Source organism: Somniosus microcephalus, unplaced genomic scaffold (assembly GCF_052327205.1).
Source record: "Somniosus microcephalus isolate GS21.2 unplaced genomic scaffold, FLI_Smic_1.0 unresolved_chr4, whole genome shotgun sequence".
Lineage (NCBI taxonomy): Eukaryota > Metazoa > Chordata > Chondrichthyes > Squaliformes > Somniosidae > Somniosus > Somniosus microcephalus.
Genome location: NW_028225182.1, coordinates 50,708,574 through 50,726,023, shown reverse-complemented (window position 1 = coordinate 50,726,023; position 17,450 = coordinate 50,708,574). Strand labels below are relative to the sequence as shown.

Genomic DNA, 17,450 nt, shown 5'->3' with positions numbered 1-17,450 from the left:
CATCTTTGATCCAGGCAACCGACACCAGCAGTGCCTCATGTGAGTTGTGGGGGCAGCCATCTTCTCCGCCATTTTGTCCAACCTCGTGGGCGCCGCCATTTTACCCTCCACGCTCGACCGCCACCTCGCCTCCGGACTCGACCACCGCCTCACCCGCAGACTACGGCAGCTCGCTGAGCCACACACTAGCCTCCGTCACACTGGACCAAGCCCGCCCGCACCACCTGTCCAAGTCCATGATGGACATCAAAGTAAACGGCCGCGCCACGACCTGCCTGTTCGACAGCGGAAGCACGGAGAGTTTCATCCACCCAGACACGGTGAGCCACTACTCCCTCACTGTCCGGCCAACGTGCAACCGGATCTCGATGGCATCGAGGTCCCACGCCACAGACATCAGCGGCTACTGTGTCGTGACCCTGTCGGTTAAGGGCATGGAGTATAAAAATTTTAAACTCCTCGTCCTCCCCCAGCTCTGCGCTGCCATCCTACTAGGGCTGGACTTCCAATCCCACCTCCAAAGCGTCACTCTAGCATACGGCGGACCCCTCCCCCCACTCACAGTCGACAACCAGCAGCCTTTAAACCGCCCACCGTGTAACACCTGCGGCCTATCCACCCTCAAGGTCCCGCCACCTTCCCTGTTCGCTAACCTCACCCCCGACTGCAAACCTGTCGCTACCAAGAGCAGGTGGTACAGCGCCGGGGACAGAGCCTTCATTAGCTCTGAGGTGCAGCGTCTCCTGAAGGAGGGCATCATCGAGGGGAGCAGCAGCCCCTGGCGTGCCCAGGTCGTGGTCGTTAAGACCGGCAATAAAAACCGCCTGGTCATCGACTACAGCCAGACCATAAACCGGTACACCCAGCTGGACGCATACCCCCTTCCCCGCATATCTGATATGGTCAATCAGATTGCACAATACCGAGTATTCTCTACCATCGACCTTAAGTCGGCCTACCACCAACTCCCTATCCGCCCTGAGGACCGCCAGTATACCGCCTTCGAGGCGAATGGCCGCCTCTACCACTTCCTTAGGGTTCCCTTCGGCGTCACCAACGGGGTTTCGGCCTTCCAAAGGGAGATGGACCGGATGGTTGACCAGAACGGGCTGCACGCCACGTTCCCCTATCTAGATAACGTCACCATCTGCGGCCGCGACCGGCAGGACCATGATGTTAATCTGGAGAGATTCCTCCGTATGGCCTGTGGTAAACCACTTTTATCGTTACACTATAGTTATCACTGTTGTATTGTTATCACCGTTATCACTGTTGTATCACGATACGAGGTCGCCTCTTGTCGCGCTGTTATACCTGGGCTGACCACCTCCGACTCCGCCCATGGCTCCACCTACCTGCACAGGTATAAAGGTAGTCGACTGGCTGGTATTCCTCCTTGTTGGACCCGATCACCCACGAGGGTGGGCTCTGTTATTTAGTCAATAAAAACCTTTAGTTACGTTCCTAACTCGTCGCTTTTTATTGGACGAATTGATAGGTATATCAATTTTATTGACTAAATTTTAAAGATGTCTACTACTGACCAGCCAGGAGCCCTCCCAGAAGCACAGCCACAGCAGCTTTCAGACACCGGGCTACACCAGCCACACCAGCCGGCTTGGCTGCAAGCCCTCAAACCACCGTACCTGGATCTAAACCCACAGGCAGCAAACTCAGCCCTCAACTTCAAACACTGGCTGGACTGCTTCGAATCCTACCTGGAAGAATCCGGCGCCCCGCAGAGATCCAAACTAAGACTTCTGAACGCCCAAGCGAGCCCGAGAGTATACGCACTCATCCAGGATACGACTACATACGAGGCCGCTATCAACCTACTGAAACAGCAGTACCGCAGCCCGGTAAATTACATGTACACCAGGCACCTCCTAAGATCCCGCCCGCAACAGCCAGGAGAGTCTGTAGCTGAATTTTTACGGGCGCTAAGAGCACTCGGCAGGAACTGTGACTTTAAAGCGGTGACGGCTGTTGAAAATACGGAAGATAATATCCGCGATGCCTTTGTGAAAGGCCTACGGTCCGACTACTCACGGCAAAGACTGCTTGAAGCTAAAGACCTCGACCTGGACAAAGCTGAAGCCCTCGCTCTCTCCCTGGAGGTGGCCCATCAGGACCAGGAGGCGTTTTCCAGGTACTGCTCGCGACCCTGGGACTCGGGCCCGACCCCTACCGCAATACCCTTCGCAGCGCCGCCCCCGGGACCTACCTCAGCGTCGGCGTCCCGGACCCGACCGGGCCCGCCACCCCCGGTACCGGCTCCGACATCGGGCACCCGCGATCGGGCCGCCGGCTGCTTCTTTTGCGGCCAGGAGAAGCACCCGAGGTCGCGCTGCCCAGCCAGGAACTCTACCTGCTCAACCTGCAGGAAGAAAGGCCACTTCTCTAAGGCCTGCAGGAGCGGATCTTCAGAGGCCAGCAGTGCCTCATGTGAACTGTGGGGGCGGCCATCTTCTTTCACGGCAACTGAGGCCAGTATCCCCACACGTGAGTCATGGGGCGGCCATCTTTGATCAAGGCAACCGACCCCAATAGTGCCTCATGTGAGTTATGGGGGCAGCCATCTTCTCCGCCATTTTGTCCTACCTCGTGGGAGACGCCATTTTACCCACCACGCCCGACTGCCACCGGGCCCCCGGACCCGACGACCGCCTCGCCCGCAGACGACAACGACTCGCTTACCTACACACTAGCCTCCGTCACTCTGGATCAAGCCCGCCCACACCACCTGTCCAAGTCGATGATGGACATCAAAGTAAACGGCCACGCCACGACCTGCCTGTTCGACAGCGGAAGCACGGAGAGCTTCATCCACCCAGACACGGTGAGCCACTACTCCCTCCCTGTCCTGCCAATGCGCAACCGAATCTCGATGGCATCGAGGTCCCACGCCACGGACATTAGCGGCTACTGTGCTGTGACCTTGTCGGTTAAGGGTACAGAGTATAAAAACTTTAAACTCCTCATCCTCCCCCAGCTCTGCGCTGCCGTCCTACTAGGGCTGGACTTCCAATCCCACCTCCAAAGTGTAACCCTAGCATACGGTGGACCCCTCCCCCCACTCACAGTCGACAACCAGCGAAGGTTAAACCGCCCACCGCGTAACACCTGCAGCCTATCCACCCTCAAGGTGCCGCCACCTTCCCTGTTCGCTAACCTCACCCCCGACTGCAAACCCGTCGCTACCAAGAGCAGGCGGTACAGCGCTGGGGACAGAGCTTTCATTAGCTCTGAGGTGCAGCGTCTCCTGAAGGAGGGCATCATCGAGGGGAGCAACAGCCCCTGGCGTGCCCAGGTCGTGGTCGTTAAGACCGGCGATAAAAATCGCCTGGTCATCGACTACAGCCAGACCATAAACAGATACACCCAGCTGGACGCATACCCACTTCCCCGCATATCTGACATGGTCAATCAGATTGCACAATACCGCGTATTCTCGACCATCGACCTTAAGTCGGCCTACCACCAACTCCCTATCCACCCCGAGGACCGCCAGTACACCGCCTTCGAGGCGAATGGGCGCCTATACCACTTCCTTAGGGTCCCCTTCGGTGTCACCAACGGGGTCTCGGTCTTCCAAAGGGAGATGGACCGGATGGTTGACCAGAACGGACTGCAGGCCACATTCCCCTACCTAGATAACGTCACCATCTGCGGCCGCGACCGGCAGGACCACGACGTGAATCTGGAGAAATTCCTCCGTACAGCCCAACGGCTGAACCTCACCTACAATAAGGAGAAATGTGTGTTTAACACCTCGCGCCTTGCCATCCTTGGCTGTGTAGTAGAGAACGGACTCATCGGCCCCGACCCCGAAAGAATGCGCCCCCTCATGGAGCTACCCCTCCCCCACTGCCCTAAGGCACTTAAGAGAACCCTGGGGCTCTTCGCCTACTATGCCCAATGGGTGCCCAATTATGCGGACAAAGCCAGACCCCTCATGAAGTCCACATCCTTCCCCCTTACGGAGGAAGCATGCGCAGCCTTCTCCCTCATTAAGGGAGACATTGCCAAGGCCACTATGCACGCAGTGGATGAGTCCATCCCCTTCCAAGTCGAGAGCGATGCATCCGACTTCGCCCTAGCCGCCACCCTTAACCAGGAGGGGAGACCGGTGGCCTTCTTCTCAAGGACCCTACAGGGCCCTGAGATCCGACACTCGTCGGTCGAGAAGGAGGCCCAGGCGATTGTGGAGGCGGTACGACGCTGGAGGCACTACCTGGCAGGCAAACGATTTACCCTCCTTACCGACCAACGTTCGGTCGCTTTTATGTTTAATAACAAGCTGAGGGGCAAAATCAAGAATGACAAGATCTTGAGGTGGAGAATCGAGCTCTCCACCTACGATTATGATATCTTGTACCGGCCAGGTAAGCTGAACGAACCCCCCGATGCTCTGTCACGAATTACATGCGCCAGCGCGCAAAGTGATAGACCTCAGACCCTCCACAACGACCTCTGCCACCCCGGGGTCACCAGACTTTACCACTTCATTAAGGCCCGCAACCTGCCCTACTCCATCGAGGAGGTCAGGACCATGACCAGGAACTGCCAGACCTGTGCCGAGTGCAAACCGCACTTCTTTAGGCCGGACAGAGCAAGCCTGATCAAGGCCACCCGCCCCTTCGAGCGCCTGAGCATCGACTTTAAGGGGCCCCTCCCGTCCCCTGACCGTAATGTGTACTTCCTCAACATTGTTGATGAGTACTCCCGTTTCCCCTTTGCCTTCCTCTGCCCAGACATGACCAGTACCACGGTCATTAAATGCCTGAACGACCTCTTCGCCTTGTTCGGGTTCCCAAACTTTATACATAGTGACCGGGGCTCCTCTTTCATGAGCGAGGAACTCCGTCAGTTCCTACTAGCGAGAGGTATTGCAGCAAGTAGGACCACCAGCTACAACCCCCGAGGGAACGGCCAGGTGGAAAGAGAGAACGCGACGGTATGGAAGGCCGTCCTCTTAGCCTTAAAGTCTAAGGGCCTCCCAACCTCCCGCTGGCAGGAAGTCCTCCCGACAGCGCTGCACTCCATCCGGTCACTACTTTGCACTGCCGTTAACGCCACCCCCCATGAACAAATGTTTGTTTTCCCCAGGAAGTCGACTACGGGAACCACTCTACCAACCTGGCTGACCTCTCCGGGGCCCGTCTTGCTGCGAAAGCACGTGAGGGCCCATAAAACAGACCCCCTGGTCGAGAGGGTGAACCTCCTGCACGCCAACCCCCAGTACGCCTACGTGGCTTACCCAGACGGGCGGGAGGACACTGTCTCCTTACGAGACCTCGCACCCTCGGGCACTCCGGAGACACCACCTTTACCCCCCCCCACCACCCCCCCAATTCCAGCCCAGGTAGACGGCATGCCGGAACCCCACGAGCCTTCGCCGACCACGCAGACACCAGCACTAACACCGGATAATGCAGCACCGCCGCTGCGACGATCGGAGAGGCTTACGAGGCCTCCGGACAGACTGACATACCAGAACTGGTAGTACACTTCACCCCGCCGGACTCAAATCTAAACAAGGGGTGAATGTGGTAAACCACTTTTATCGTTACACTATAGTTATCACTGTTGTATTGTTATCACCGTTATCACTGTTGTATCACGATACGAGGTCGCCTCTTGTCGCGCTGTTATACCTGGGCTGACCACCTCCGACTCCGCCCATGGCTCCACCTACCTGCACAGGTATAAAGGTAGTCGACTGGCTGGTATTCCTCCTTGTTGGACCCGATCACCCACGAGGGTGGGCTCTGTTATTTAGTCAATAAAAACCTTTAGTTACGTTCCTAACTCGTCGCTTTTTATTGGACGAATTGATAGGTATATCACGGCCCAGCGGCTGAACCTCACCTACAATAAGGAGAAATGTGTGTTTAACACCTCACGCCTTGCCATCCTCGGCTGCGTAGTAGAGGACGGACTCATCGGCCCCGACCCCGAAAGAATGTGCCCCCTCATGGAGTTACCCCTCCCCCACTGCCCAAAGGCGCTGAAGAGAACCCTGGGGCTCTTCGCCTACTATGCCCAATGGGTGCCCAATTATGCGGACAAAACCAGACCCCTCATGAAGTCCACATCCTTCCCCCTTACGGAGGAAGCGTGCGCTGCCTTCTCCCTCATTAAGGGAGACATTGCTAAGGCCACAATGCACGCGGTGGATGAGTCCATCCCCTTCCAAGTGGAGAGCGATGCATCCGACTTCGCCCTAGCCGCTACCCTTAACCAGGAGGGGAGACCGGTGGCCTTCTTCTCAAGGACCCTACAGGGCCCTGAGATCCGACACTCGTCGGTCGAGAAGGAGGCCCAGGCGATTGTGGAGGCTGTACGACGCTGGAGGCACTACCTGGCAGGCAAACGATTTACCCTCCTCACCGACCAGCGTTCGGTCGCTTTTATGTTTAATAACAAGCTGAGGGGTAAAATCAAGAACGACAAGATCTTGAGGTGGAGAATCGAACTCTCCACCTATGATTATGATATCTTGTACCGGCCAGGTAAGCTGAACGAACCCCCTGATGCTCTATCACGAATTACATGCGCCAACGCGCAAATTGATAGACTTCAGACCCTCCACAACGACCTCTGCCACCCCGGAGTCACCAGACTTTACCACTTCATTAAGGCCCGCAACCTGCCCTACTCCATCGAGGAGGTCAGGACCATGACCAGGAACTGCCAGACCTGTGCCGAGTGCAAACCGCATTTCTTTAGGCCGGACAGAGCAAGCCTGATCAAGGCCACCCGCCCCTTCGAGCGCTTGAGCATCGATTTTAAGGGGCCCCTCCCGTCCTCTGACTGTAATGTGTACTTCCTCAACATTGTTGATGAGTACTCCCGTTTCGCCTTCGCCTTCCCCTGCCCAGACATGACCAGTACCATGGTCATTAAATGCCTGAACGACCTCTTCGCCTTGTTCGGGTTCCCAAACTATATACATAGTGACCGGGGCTCCTCCTTCATGAGCGAGGAACTCCGCCAGTTCCTACTAGCAAGAGGTATTGCTGCAAGCAGGACCACCAGCTACAACCCTCGAGGGAACGGCCAGGTGGAAAGAGAGAACGCGACTGTATGGAAGGCCGTCCTCTTAGCCTTAAAGTCTAAGGGCCTCCCAACCTCCCGCTGGCAGGAAGTCCTCCCGGCAGCGCTGCATTCCATCCGGTCACTACTTTGCACTGCCATTAACGCCACCCCCCATGAACGAATGTTTGTTTTCCCCAGGAAGTCGACTACGGGAACCACACTACCAACCTGGCTGACCTCTCCGGGGCCCGTCCTGCTGCGAAAGCACGTGAGGGCCCATAAAACGGACCCCCTGGTCGAGAGGGTGAACCTCCTGCACGCCAACCCTCAGTACGCCTATGTGGCATACCCAGACGGGCGGGAGGCCACAGTCTCCTTGCGAGACCTCGCACCCTCGGGCATTCCGGAGACACCACCTTCACCCCCCCCACCCCCCCCCCCCCCCGATTCCAGCTCAGGTAGACGGCATGCCGGAACCCCACGAGCCCTCGCCGACCACGCAGACACCAGCATCACCACCGGAGAATGCAACACCGCCGCTGCGACGATCGGAAAGGCTTACGAGGCCCCCGGACAGTCTGACATACCAGAACTGGTAGTACACATCACCCCGCCGGACTCAAATCTAAACAAGGGGTGAATGTGGTAAACCACTTTTGTCGTTCACTATCGTTACACTATAGTTATCACTGTTATATCGTTACTCTATGGTTATCACTGTTCACACTGTTGTATCACTATACGAGGTCGCCTCTTGTCACGCTGTTATACCTGGGCTGACCACTGCTGACTCTGCCCATGGCTCCACCTACCTGCCCAGGTATAAAGGTGGTCGACTGGCTGGTATTCCTCCTTGTTGGATCCGATCACCCACGAGGGTGGGCTCTGTTATTTAGCCAATAAAAACCTATAGTTACTTTCTTAACTCATCGCTTTTCATTGGATGAATTGATAGGTATATCACACTGTTACCAGCATTCTCAGCCAGACGAGAACAGCTGTCTGTATGTCAAGGAACATTGATGTATGGAACAAGGGTGATTATTCCTCCTAAATTAAGGGAGAGAGTTCTGAAAGAATTGCATGAAGGTCATCTGGGGGGAGTCAAGATGAAAAGCCTTGCTAGGGCTTATGTGTGGTGGCCAGGTATCGACAAACAAATAGAGGATCTGACTAAAAGCTGCTCAGGGTGCCAAAAAGTTCAAAATGCACCTCCAATTGCACCGCTGCATCCGTGGGAATGGCCTTCAACCCCATGGCAACGTGTGCATATCGACTTTGCAGGACCATTCATGGATTCCATGTTTTTGATAGCAGTAGACGCACATTCTAAATGGCCAGAAGTGATTAAGATGTCGACCACTACCTCTGAGAAGACGATCGCAGTTCTAAGAACCATATTTGCAAGGAATGGGTTGCCGGAACAAATATGTTCAGACAACGGACCACAGTTCGTGTCAGAAGAATTCCAGAAATTCATGAAAAAGAATGGGGTGAAACACTATACATCTGCCCCATATCATCCGGCTACAAATGGGTTGGCCGAGAGATTTGTACAAACGTTCAAAAAGGCGATAAAGGCCATGAGTGAAGACCATATTCCACTACAACACAAGGTGGACAATTTCCTGATGGCGTATCGAAACGCCACGCATGCAATGACAAATCAAAGCCCTGCCATAATGTTCTATAACAGGAGGTTGTGGTCCCGGTTGGATTTGTTAAAACCCAATGTGTGAAGGGAAGTCGAAAACAAGCAATTCCAGCATGTAAATAACAAGGCCACTCGTAGTTTCGAAATAGGACAACCACTGTTGGCCAGGGACTATAGGGATGATAAATGGCAATCCAGAACAATTCGTGCCCGACAACGACCCTTGATGTACACGGTAGACGTTGGAGAGAACGTAATACGATGTCATGCTGACCAACTTGTGGAATCAAGAACAAGGGTCGACCCCATGTCTACGGCAGAGACACCAGTTGAAGAATTTATTGAGCCTGTAGCATCTACCTCAGACTCGAACGTACATGATGATGTTCAATCCATAGGAGATCAAATGGATGAGTCACCCCAGCAACGAGAACCAGAGACCCCTGAAAGGCGTTATCCGGCCCGGATCAGGAGGCCTCCTCAGAGACTGAATCTTTGAGCAGTTTTGTGTGAAAATTGTATATATGTTATCCATGTAATGTTTAATTTGGGGTGTACACTGTTAAGCTAAAAGGGGAGGAATTGTAGTGTATGTAACCTGTACCATCTTAAGAGGATATCTTAAGGTGATGGACTACTTTTTGATGGCTCCTGTACATGGTAGTACCGGTGGTGACCACACCGGTATATAAACCCTGCGGAGCAAAGTGTATCCCAGTTCAGCCCTGACCCTCAATCACTAAAGACCTGTTTAATTACTTCTGTAGTCTGTGTCCTGTTATTCAGCACAACTACATTTGAAAACACAGACTCAACAAGGATGTCCCAAAGCGTTTCGCAGCCAATGAAGTACTTTTGAACTGAAATCACTGTTGTAATGTAGGAACCGCGGCTGCCAATTTGCGCACAGCAAGCTCCCACAAACAGCAATGTGAAAATGACCAGAAAATCTGTTTCTGTTAAGGGCTGTTGCTTGAGGGATAAATTTTGGCCCAGGACACCAGGGAGAAATCCCCTGCTCTTCTTTGAAATAGTGCCGTGGGATCTTTTACGTCCACCTGAGACAGCAGATGGGGTCTCGGTGTAACGTCTCATCTAACCCGCGCTGTACCTGTCCTGGGAGTGTTTGATGGGACAGTGTAGAGTGAGCTTTACTCTGTATTTAACCCGTGCTGTACCTGCCCTGGGAGTGTTTGATGGGACAGTGTAGAGGGAGCTTTACTCAGTATCTAACCCGTGCTGTACCTGCCCTGGGAGTGTGTGATGGGACAGTGTAGAGGGAGCGTTACACTGTATCTAACCCGTGCTATACCTGCCCTGCGAGTGTTTGATGGGACAGTGTAGAGGGAGCTTTACTCTTTATTTAACCCGTGATGTACCTGCCCTGGGTGTGTTTGATGGGACGGAATAGAGGGAGTTTTACTCTGTATCTAACCCGCGCTGTACCTGCCCTGGGAATGTTTGATGGGACAGTGTAGAGGGAGCTTTACTCTGTATCTAACCCGTGCTGTACCTGCCCTGGGAGTGTGTGATGGGACAGTGTAGAGGGAGCTTTACTCTGTATCTAATCCGTGCTGTACCTGCCCTGGGAGTGTTTGATGGGACAGTGTAGAGGGAGCTTTACTCTGTATCTAACCCGTGCTGTACCTGCCCTGGGAGTGTTTGATGGGACAGTGTAGAGGGAGCTTTACTCTGTATCTATCCCGTGCTGTACCTGCCCTGGGAGTGTTTGATGGGACAGTGCAGAGGGAGCTTTACTCTGTACCTAACCTGTGCTGTACCTGCCCTGGGAGTGTTTGATGTGACAGTGTAGAGGGAGCTTTACTCTGTATCTAACCCGTGCTGTACCTGCCCTGGGAGTGGTTGCTGGGACAGTGTAGAGGGAGCTTTACTCTGTATGTAAGCCGTGCTGTACCTGCCCTGGGAGTGTTTGATGGGACAGTGTAGAGGGAGCTTTACTCTGTATCTAACCCATGCTGTACCTGCCCTGGGAGTGTTTGATGGGACAGTGTAGAGGGAGCTTTACTCTGTATTGAACCCATGCTCTTTCTGCCCTGGGAGTGTTTGATGGGACAGTGTAGAGGGAGCTTTACTCTGTATCTAACCCGTGCTGTACCTGCCCTGGGAGTGTTTGATGGGACAGTGTAGAGGGAGCTTTACTCTGTATCTAACCCCGTGCTGTACCTGCCCTGGGAGTGTTTGATGGGACAGTGTAGAGGGAGCTTTACTCTGTATCTAACCCGTGCTGTACCTGCCCTGGGAGTGTTTGATGGGACAGTGTAGAGGGAGCTTTACTCTGTATCTAACCCGTGCTGTACCTGCCCTGGGAGTGTTTGACGGGACACTGTAGAGGGAGCTTTACTCTGTATCTAACCCGTGCTGTACCTGCCCTGGGAGTGTTTGATGGGACAGTGTAGAGGGAGATTTACTCTGTATCTAACCCGTGCTGTACCTGCCTTGGGAGTGTTTGATGGGACAGTGTAGGGGGAGCTTTACTCTGTATCTATCCCGTGCTGTACCTGCCCAGGGAGTGTTTGATGGGACAGTGTAGAGGGAGCTTTACTCTGTATCTAACCTGTGCTGTAGCTGCCCTGGGAGTGTTTCATGTGACAGTGTAGAGGCAGCTTCACTCTGTATCTAACCCGTGCTGTACGTGCCCTGGGAGTGTTTGCTGGGAAAGTGTAGAGGGAACTTTACTCTGCATGTAACCCGTGCTGTACCTGCCCTGGGAGTGTTTGATGGGACAGTGTAGAGGGAGCTTTACTCTGTATCTAACCCGTGGTGTACCTGCCCTGGGAGTGTGTGATGGGACAGTGTAGAGGGAGCTTTACTCTGTATCTAACCCGTGCTGTACCTGTCCTGGGAGTGTTTGATGGGACAGTGTAGAGGGAGCTTTACTCTGTATCTAACTCGTGCTGTACCTGCCCTGGGAGTGTTTGATGGGACAGTGTAGAGGCAGGTTTACTCTGTATCTAACCCGTGCTGTACCTGCCCTGGGAGTGTGTGATGGGACAGTGTAGAGGGAGCTTTACTCTGTATCTATCCCGTCCTGTACCTGCCCTGGGAGTGTTTGATGGGACAGTGTAGAGGGAGCTTTACTCTGTATCTAACCTGTGCTGTAGCTGCCCTGGGAGTGTTTCATGTGACAGTGTAGAGGCAGCTTCACTCTGTATCTAACCCGTGCTGTACCTGTCCTGGGAGTGTTTGATGGGACAGTGTAGAGGGAGCTTTACACTGTATGTTAGCCGTGCTGTACCTGCCCTGGGAGTGTTTGATGGGACAGTGTAGAGGGAGCTTTACTCTGTATCTAACCTGTGCTGTAGCTGCCCTGGGAGTGTTTCATGTGACAGTGTAGAGGCAGCTTCACTCTGTATCTAACCCGTGCTGTACGTGCCCTGGGAGTGTTTGCTGGGACAGTGTAGAGGGAACTTTACTCTGCATGTAACCCGTGCTGTACCTGCCCTGGGAGTGTTTGATGGGACAGTGTAGAGGGAGCTTTACTCTGTATCTAACCCGTGGTGTACCTGCCCTGGGAGTGTGTGATGGGACAGTGTAGAGGGAGCTTTACTCTGTATCTAACCCGTGCTGCACCTGCCCTGGGAGTGTTTGATGGGGCAGTGTAGAGGGAGCTTTACTCTGTATCTAACCCGCGCTGTACCTGTCCTGGGAGTGTTTGATGGGACAGTGTAGAGGGAGCTTTACTCTGTATCTAACCCGTGCTGTACCTGCCCTGGGAGTGTTTGATGGGACAGTGTAGAGGCAGGTTTACTCTGTATCTAACCCGTGCTGTACCTGCCCTGGGAGTGTGTGATGGGACAGTGTAGAGGGAGCTTTACTCTGTATCTATCCCGTCCTGTACCTGCCCTGGGAGTGTTTGATGGGACAGTGCAGAGGGAGCTTTACTCTGTATCTAACCCCGTGCTGTACCTGCCCTGGGAGTGTTTGATGGGACAGTGTAAAGGGAGCTTTACTCTGTATCTAACCCGTGCTGTACCTGCCCTGGGAGTGTTTGATGGGACAGTGTAGAGCGAGATTTACTGTGTATTTAACCCGTGCTGAACCTGCCCTGGGAGTGTTTGATGGGACAGTGTAGAGGGAGCTTTACTCTGTATCTAACCCATGCTCTTTCTGCCCTGGGAGTGTTTGATGGGACAGTGTAGAGGGAGCTTTACTCTGTATCTAACCCGTGCTGTACCTGCCCTGGGAGTGTTTGATGGGACAGTGTAGAGGGAGCTTTACTCTGTATCTAACCCGTGCTGTACCTGCCCTGGGAGTGTTTGATGGGACAGTGTAGAGGGACCTTTACTCTGTATCTAACCCATGCTGTACCTGCCCCGGGAGTGTTTGATGGGACAGTGTAGAGGGAGCTTTACTCTGTATCTAACCCGCGCTGTACCTGTCCTGAGAGTGTTTGATGGGACAGTGTAGAGGGAGCTTTACTCTGTATCTAACCCGCGCTGTACCTGCCCTGGGAGTGTTTGATGGGACAGTCTAGAGGGAGCTTTACTCTGTATCTAACCCGCGCTGTACCTGCCCTGGGAGTGTTTGATGGGAGAGTGTGGAGGGAGCTTTACTCTGTATCTAACCCGTGCTGTACCTGCCCCGGGAGTGTTTGATGGGACAGTGTAGAGGGAGCTTTACTCTGTATCTAACCCGTGCTGTACCTGCCCTGGGAGTGTTTGATGGGACAGTGTAGAGGGAGCTTTACTCTGTATCTAACCCGTGCTGTACCTGCCCCGGGAGTGTTTGATGGGACAGTGTAGAGGGAGCTTTACTCTGTATCTAACCCGTGCTGTACCTGCCCCGGGAGTGTTTGATGGGGCAGTGTAGAGGGAGCTTTACTCTGTATCTAACCTGTGCTGTACCTGCCCCGGGAGTGTTTGATGGGAGAGTGTAGAGGGAGCTTTACTCTGTATCTAACCCCGTGCTGTACCTGCCCCGGGAGTGTTTGATGGGACAGTGTAGAGGGAGTTTTACTCTGTATCTAACCCATGCTGTACCAGCCCTGGGAGTGTTTGATGGGACAGTGTAGAGGGAGCTTTACTCTGTATCTAACCCGTGCTGTACCTGCCCTGGGAGTGTTTGTTGGGACAGTGTAGAGGGAGCTTTACTCTGTATCTAACCCGTGCTGTACCTGCCCTGGGAGTGTTTGATGGGACAGTGTAGAGGGAGCTTTACTCTGTATCTAACCCGTGCTGTACCTGCCCTGGGAGTGTTTGATGGGACAGTGTAGAGGGAGCTTTACTCTGTATCTAACCCGGGCTGTACCTGCCCTGGGAGTGTTTGATGGGACAGTGTAGAGGGAGCTTTACTCTGTATCTAACCCGGGCTGTACCTGCCCTGGGAGTGTTTGATGGGGACAGTGTTGAGGGAGCTTTACTCTGTATCTAACCCGTGCTGTACCTGCCCTGGGAGTGTTTGATGGGACAGTGCAGAGAGAGCTTTACTCTGTATCTAACCCGTGCTGTACCTGCCCTGGGAGTGTTTGATGGGGACAGTGTTGAGGGAGCTTTACTCTGTATCTAACCCGTGCTGTACCTGCCCTGGGAGTGTTTGATGGGGACAGTGTTGAGGGAGCTTTACTCTGTATCTAACCCGTGCTGTACCTGCCCTGGGAGTGTTTGATGGGACAGTGCAGAGAGAGCTTTACTCTGTATCTAACCCGTGCTGTACCTGCCCTGGGAGTGTTTGATGGGGACAGTGTTGAGGGAGCTTTACTCTGTATCTAACCCGTGCTGTACCTGCCCTGGGAGTGTTTGATGGGACAGTGCAGAGAGAGCTTTACTCTGTATCTAACCCGTGCTGTACCTGCCCTGGGAGTGTGTGATGGGACAGTGTAGAGGGAGCTTTACTCTGTATCTAACCCACATGTGCTCAGGCACATCCGGTAGAAGATCACTCGGTCGTGATCAGAAGCAGGGGAGCTGCCAGATGTATTTTTCCCCTCTCTAACCGAGGGCCGTTGAGGAATGGCGTGGTTGCAGTTTTAGCGCAGGTGATTGTTGATGGACTGGATCCCAGGGATTTGTCTTTGGTTCACCATCATTCAACAGGCTGATGGTGGATGATATGAGTCCTGCAGAGTTAAGGTTCTCTATCCTGACTTGTTGCCGCGGTAACTACAGAACATTTTAAGCAAAATAAACACATAAACCACACCTTTTTAAAAAAAAAAGTTTATTTTTTTTTCAAAACCTCAAGCAAAGCTCTATTTTATATAAATATATTGTTACAAACTAATGTATTATAAATTTTTTAAAAAGTCTTTCCAAGTAAACTATATCACAATTTTATGAGACGCCAATTTCTTTTCAATCCCAGAAATTTATTTCTGCATCTAACAGATTCTGCTTTCGGCATGAAAACAGCCCCTGATTTAATTCTGAATCCGATCTGTTCGGGTCAGCGGCTTGAGCTATCTGGGAATTAACGGGAGCAGGGATTGAAACTTTACCTGGGGCACCCCCATGATCCCAGGACACTTTAGGATGTAGCTGAGGATAGGGATTTTTTTATTCATTCACAGGATGCGGGCGTCGCTGGCAAGGCCAGCATTTGTTGCCCATCCCTCGTTGCCCTCGAGAAGGTGGTGGCGAGCCGCCTTCTTGACAACTGAGTGGCTCGCTGGGCCATTTCAGAGGGCAGTTAAAAGTCAACCACGATGCTGTGGGTCTGGAGTCACATATAGGCCAGACCGGGTAAGGGCGGCAGATTTCCTTCACTCAAGGATGTTAGTGAACCAGATGGGTTTTTACGACCATTTTCCAGATTTGTTCAGCGGAATTTCCATTCCCCAGCTGCCGTGGTGGGATTTGAACTCCTGTCACCGGATCATTAGCCCAGGCCTCTGGATTACTAGTCCACTAACATGACCACTATGCTACTGTTCCCGCGAATGTGGAGGTGCACAGTCTGGAGGTCCGGAGAGACGGTACGATAAGTCTCGATTGGAATGCAATGAGGATGGAGGGATTGGGCAGATGCTTCCGTGGCAGGAGCTCCTCACTGTGTCGTAGAACCGTTTAAAATGATTTGCCCTAGCTTCGAGCGGCCATTCTTTCTTGCTTTTCCACTCTGCTGTGCTGTTAGATTCAGTTTGGGAGAAGTGGTGATGCGGGGGGGGGAGCAAATTGTGGGGGCCATCCTCAAGATCAACTCTGGCTGACTGTTGTGCGGCGACATTAAAGCGTCGAGGTTCTGAGCTCGTGGCTCTTGCGTTTTAACTTCTCCGGGTTGTTTGAGGCCATGTGCGAGAAATCTCGGAAAATGTCGTTGTACATTTCGTCGCCTGAAGGGAAGAAATGGAAAAAGGAGAGAACGCAGGGTCAGAAAGGGCAGACACTCGCAGCCACCGACCCACAGCCCTCAGCATCAAGTATCGTCGCAAGCCTGCAGTGATCAAGAGGCTCGGTGGGTCAATGCCCTGCCTCGTGTGCTACTGAGTCGCTCACAGCAGAAGGCACCAGGTTCCGTCGCAGGCCTGCGCCGAGTTAGCTGATCGGCTACAGTTGCCCTCAACGTCCCTGGGTTGGGGTAGAGGGAGTCGAAAGCAGCTCAGACCTCTGCTCCTAATCACCATCCTGTGCCTCCTGTGCACGGAGGGCGGGCGAGGGGCTGGCTTGAGCTCGGCTGTCATGGCCGCCACAGATGAATAGCACACTGACTCTCACTGCCTGGCGTCATGCGTGGCTGATGTCCACGTGTGGGAGGAGTGGAGGGGAGAACACTGAAAAACACTTCACAGTAACTATAACACAAAACAAAGATTGCAAGGCTGCTTTATTTTATTCATTCACGGGATGTGGGCAGTGCTGGCGAGGGCAGCATTTATTGCCCATCCCTAATCGCCCTCGAGAAGGTGGTGGTGAGCTGCCTTCTTGAACCGCTGCAGTCCGTGTGGTGAAGGTGCTCCCATTATGCTGTTAGGGAGGGAGTTCCAGGATTTTGACCCAGCGACGATGAAGGAACGGCCGATATATTTCCAAGTCAGGATGGTGTGTGACTTGGAGAGGAACTTGGAGGTGGTGGTGTTCCCATGTGCCTGCTGCCCTTGTCCTTCTAGGTGGTGGAGGTCGCGGGCTGGGGAGGTGCTGTTGAAGAAGCCTTGGCGAGTTGCTGCAGTGCACCTTGTAAATAGCACACACTGAAATAATCCCCGTGGTAAGTGGCCTTACAAGTGGGCTAGAGATCAGAGGTCAAAGTGTGTAAGGAGTTGGTCTGAGAAAAGTGTCACAGTGCAGGGGCACCAGGGGAAGGGCTCAGTCCCCTGCACCTCCCCAAATATTCCCCCGGGTTTTCATATTACAGCCGAAGAAATGAAACAACCCAGTGGCCCCCAAACTGTAGCAATCTAAGTGGGTTTGCACGGCACTCATTATCTTTGCATTGAATTAAACCCCTTGACAGATGGCATGTGGGATACTGACCCGACTGTCCGAAGACTCCCTCCGCTTCCCGCATCTCCTCGTTCATCTTAGCCAATCGAAGCCTGGAAATTCAATGTATAGATCAGTCGGGTTTCGCTCAGTGGAGTCACTCTCGTAACACGTCCTCATCTAGAATCATAAAATCATACAGCACAGCGGGAGGCCATTTGGCCCATCGTGCCTCTGCCGGCTCTTTGAAAGAGCTCTCCAATTAGTCCCCCGCTCCGGCTCTTTCTCAATAGTCCTGAACATTTGTCTTATTCAAGTAAAGAAATAACTTGCATTTCTGTAGCGCCTTTCATAATCTCAGGACGTCCCAAAGCGCTTTA

General features: G+C 53.2%; 2 protein-coding genes across 2 annotated transcripts in view; one reads left to right on the top strand and one right to left on the bottom strand.

The window, feature by feature from the left end:
• The window catches only part of LOC147091074 (uncharacterized), a 163,675-nt gene that overhangs the window by 91,432 nt on the left and 54,793 nt on the right, over positions 1–17,450 (top strand). The gene's annotated exons all lie outside the window — the stretch shown is intronic.
• The window catches only part of LOC147091073 (arf-GAP with coiled-coil, ANK repeat and PH domain-containing protein 2-like), a 204,535-nt gene continuing 201,946 nt past the window's right edge, over positions 14,862–17,450 (bottom strand). Inside the window, 2 exon segments of the mRNA XM_085977535.1 lie at positions 14,862–15,983; positions 17,122–17,183. Of these exon segments, the coding sequence (XP_085833661.1) occupies positions 15,877–15,983; positions 17,122–17,183 (169 nt within the window). The 3' untranslated portion in view covers positions 14,862–15,876.